Source organism: Alligator sinensis, unplaced genomic scaffold (genome assembly GCF_000455745.1).
Source record: "Alligator sinensis unplaced genomic scaffold, ASM45574v1 scaffold55_1, whole genome shotgun sequence".
Classification (NCBI taxonomy): domain Eukaryota; kingdom Metazoa; phylum Chordata; order Crocodylia; family Alligatoridae; genus Alligator; species Alligator sinensis.
This window is the reverse complement of record NW_005842224.1, coordinates 887937-889214: the sequence shown is the minus strand read 5'-3', so window position 1 is coordinate 889214 and position 1278 is coordinate 887937. Positions and strand designations below refer to the sequence as shown.

General features: G+C 60.1%; 1 protein-coding gene across 1 annotated transcript in view; it reads left to right on the top strand.

The window, feature by feature from the left end:
• Window positions 1-6: 6 nt before the first annotated feature.
• NT5E (5'-nucleotidase ecto) overlaps window positions 7-1278 on the top strand; it is a 46493-nt gene continuing 45221 nt past the window's right edge. Inside the window, exon 1 of the mRNA XM_006027110.3 lies at window positions 7-69. Within this exon, the coding sequence (XP_006027172.2) occupies window positions 43-69 (27 nt within the window). The 5' untranslated portion in view covers window positions 7-42. The remainder of the gene's footprint in view (window positions 70-1278) is intronic.

Genomic DNA, 1278 nt, shown 5'->3' with positions numbered 1-1278 from the left:
GTCTGGTTCAGCTACTACCGGGGCCGCGAGGTGGCCTTCTTCATGAACCGCCTGGGCTACGACGCCATGGTACGGGGCCGGGGCCGGGGGCGGGCGGGCTGCGCGGCTCAGTGGCGCAGAGCTGGGCGCCCCTCCTGCCCCGGCGGTACGAGCGCGGGGCCCTTCTAGCCCCCGGGGGCGGGCGCCCCGCTCCGCTCCGCTCCGCTGCTGGACGGGCCGTCTGGTTTTAGCTCGGCTCTGGGGCCGGTAGGTAGGTGTCCCACGCGGTTGTTGTCCCGCTTGCCCGGCAGGGGAAACACCGGGACCACTAAGGTGGCTTTCCTAGCTGCAGGTGAAGACCTCTGACTTGGCAGGGGGTAGTACCCGGACCCCGGTAAGGCATAGGTAGCCTCCCGCGTTCACTTCTCCTGGGAAGATTTTGGCTTTACACCAGCTTTCTGGAAACAGGAGATTTCTTCCTAGCTTGCTGCGTACAGCTGAGCACAGGCGAAATTCCCTGGGGGCACCCGAACCCCAAGCCTCCCGGCCTGGGCCTGCACGTAGGATGCCTGCCAGAGGATTTGGAAGCATCTGGATGGAGGATGTTTGCAGGTAGTAAGGCCACACATGGTTCTTGAATGACTCACGGATTTGGAATTGATTTGACTTGGGACGTGCACAATTTTCCTTTAAAAAAAAAACACAACCTATTGCCCCACTTGAAGGCCTCACACAGTGGCCACTGTGCCCGCCGGGCCATGCAGGTGGCCAGGAGGGAACGGCTGCGCGGAAAGCGCTGTCCCCAGCCTGTTTGAGGCGGGTCAGAGCCTGCGTTGGGCTGCAGATGGAGCCAGTGGCTGGAGCAGAAGTGCCCTTTGCTGGGTCAGACCCAGCTCTGTCTTGCCCAGTCTTCTGTGGCATGTGGATCCTCCTGGCCCTCACCAAGCTCACCATCCGTCCCACCGTGAAGGAGGCTGTAGCCAGGAGGACCCCTAGGGACTGTGGGGCCTCTTTCCTGTCCCTTGTCCATTCCTGTCTCTGGGCAGTTTTGCTGGGCAGTGTCCACTGGCTCCTTGGACTCATGCGGGGGCTGTCAGGTGTGCTCTGCTACTGGCATGCTAGTTTTAAACCTTTGACCATAACTCCCATGTCTCAAGCATTCAGTTGTTGCCTATCTAGTGGCTTCCATTTCTAAGGGAGGCCTATAGCATTTCCTTGTGGGCTTTGGCCCAGGGTCCCTAAGCAACAAATAGGTTTGTCACGGTGATACTCCTGGCCTCAGCCAAGCTTGCCACTTAT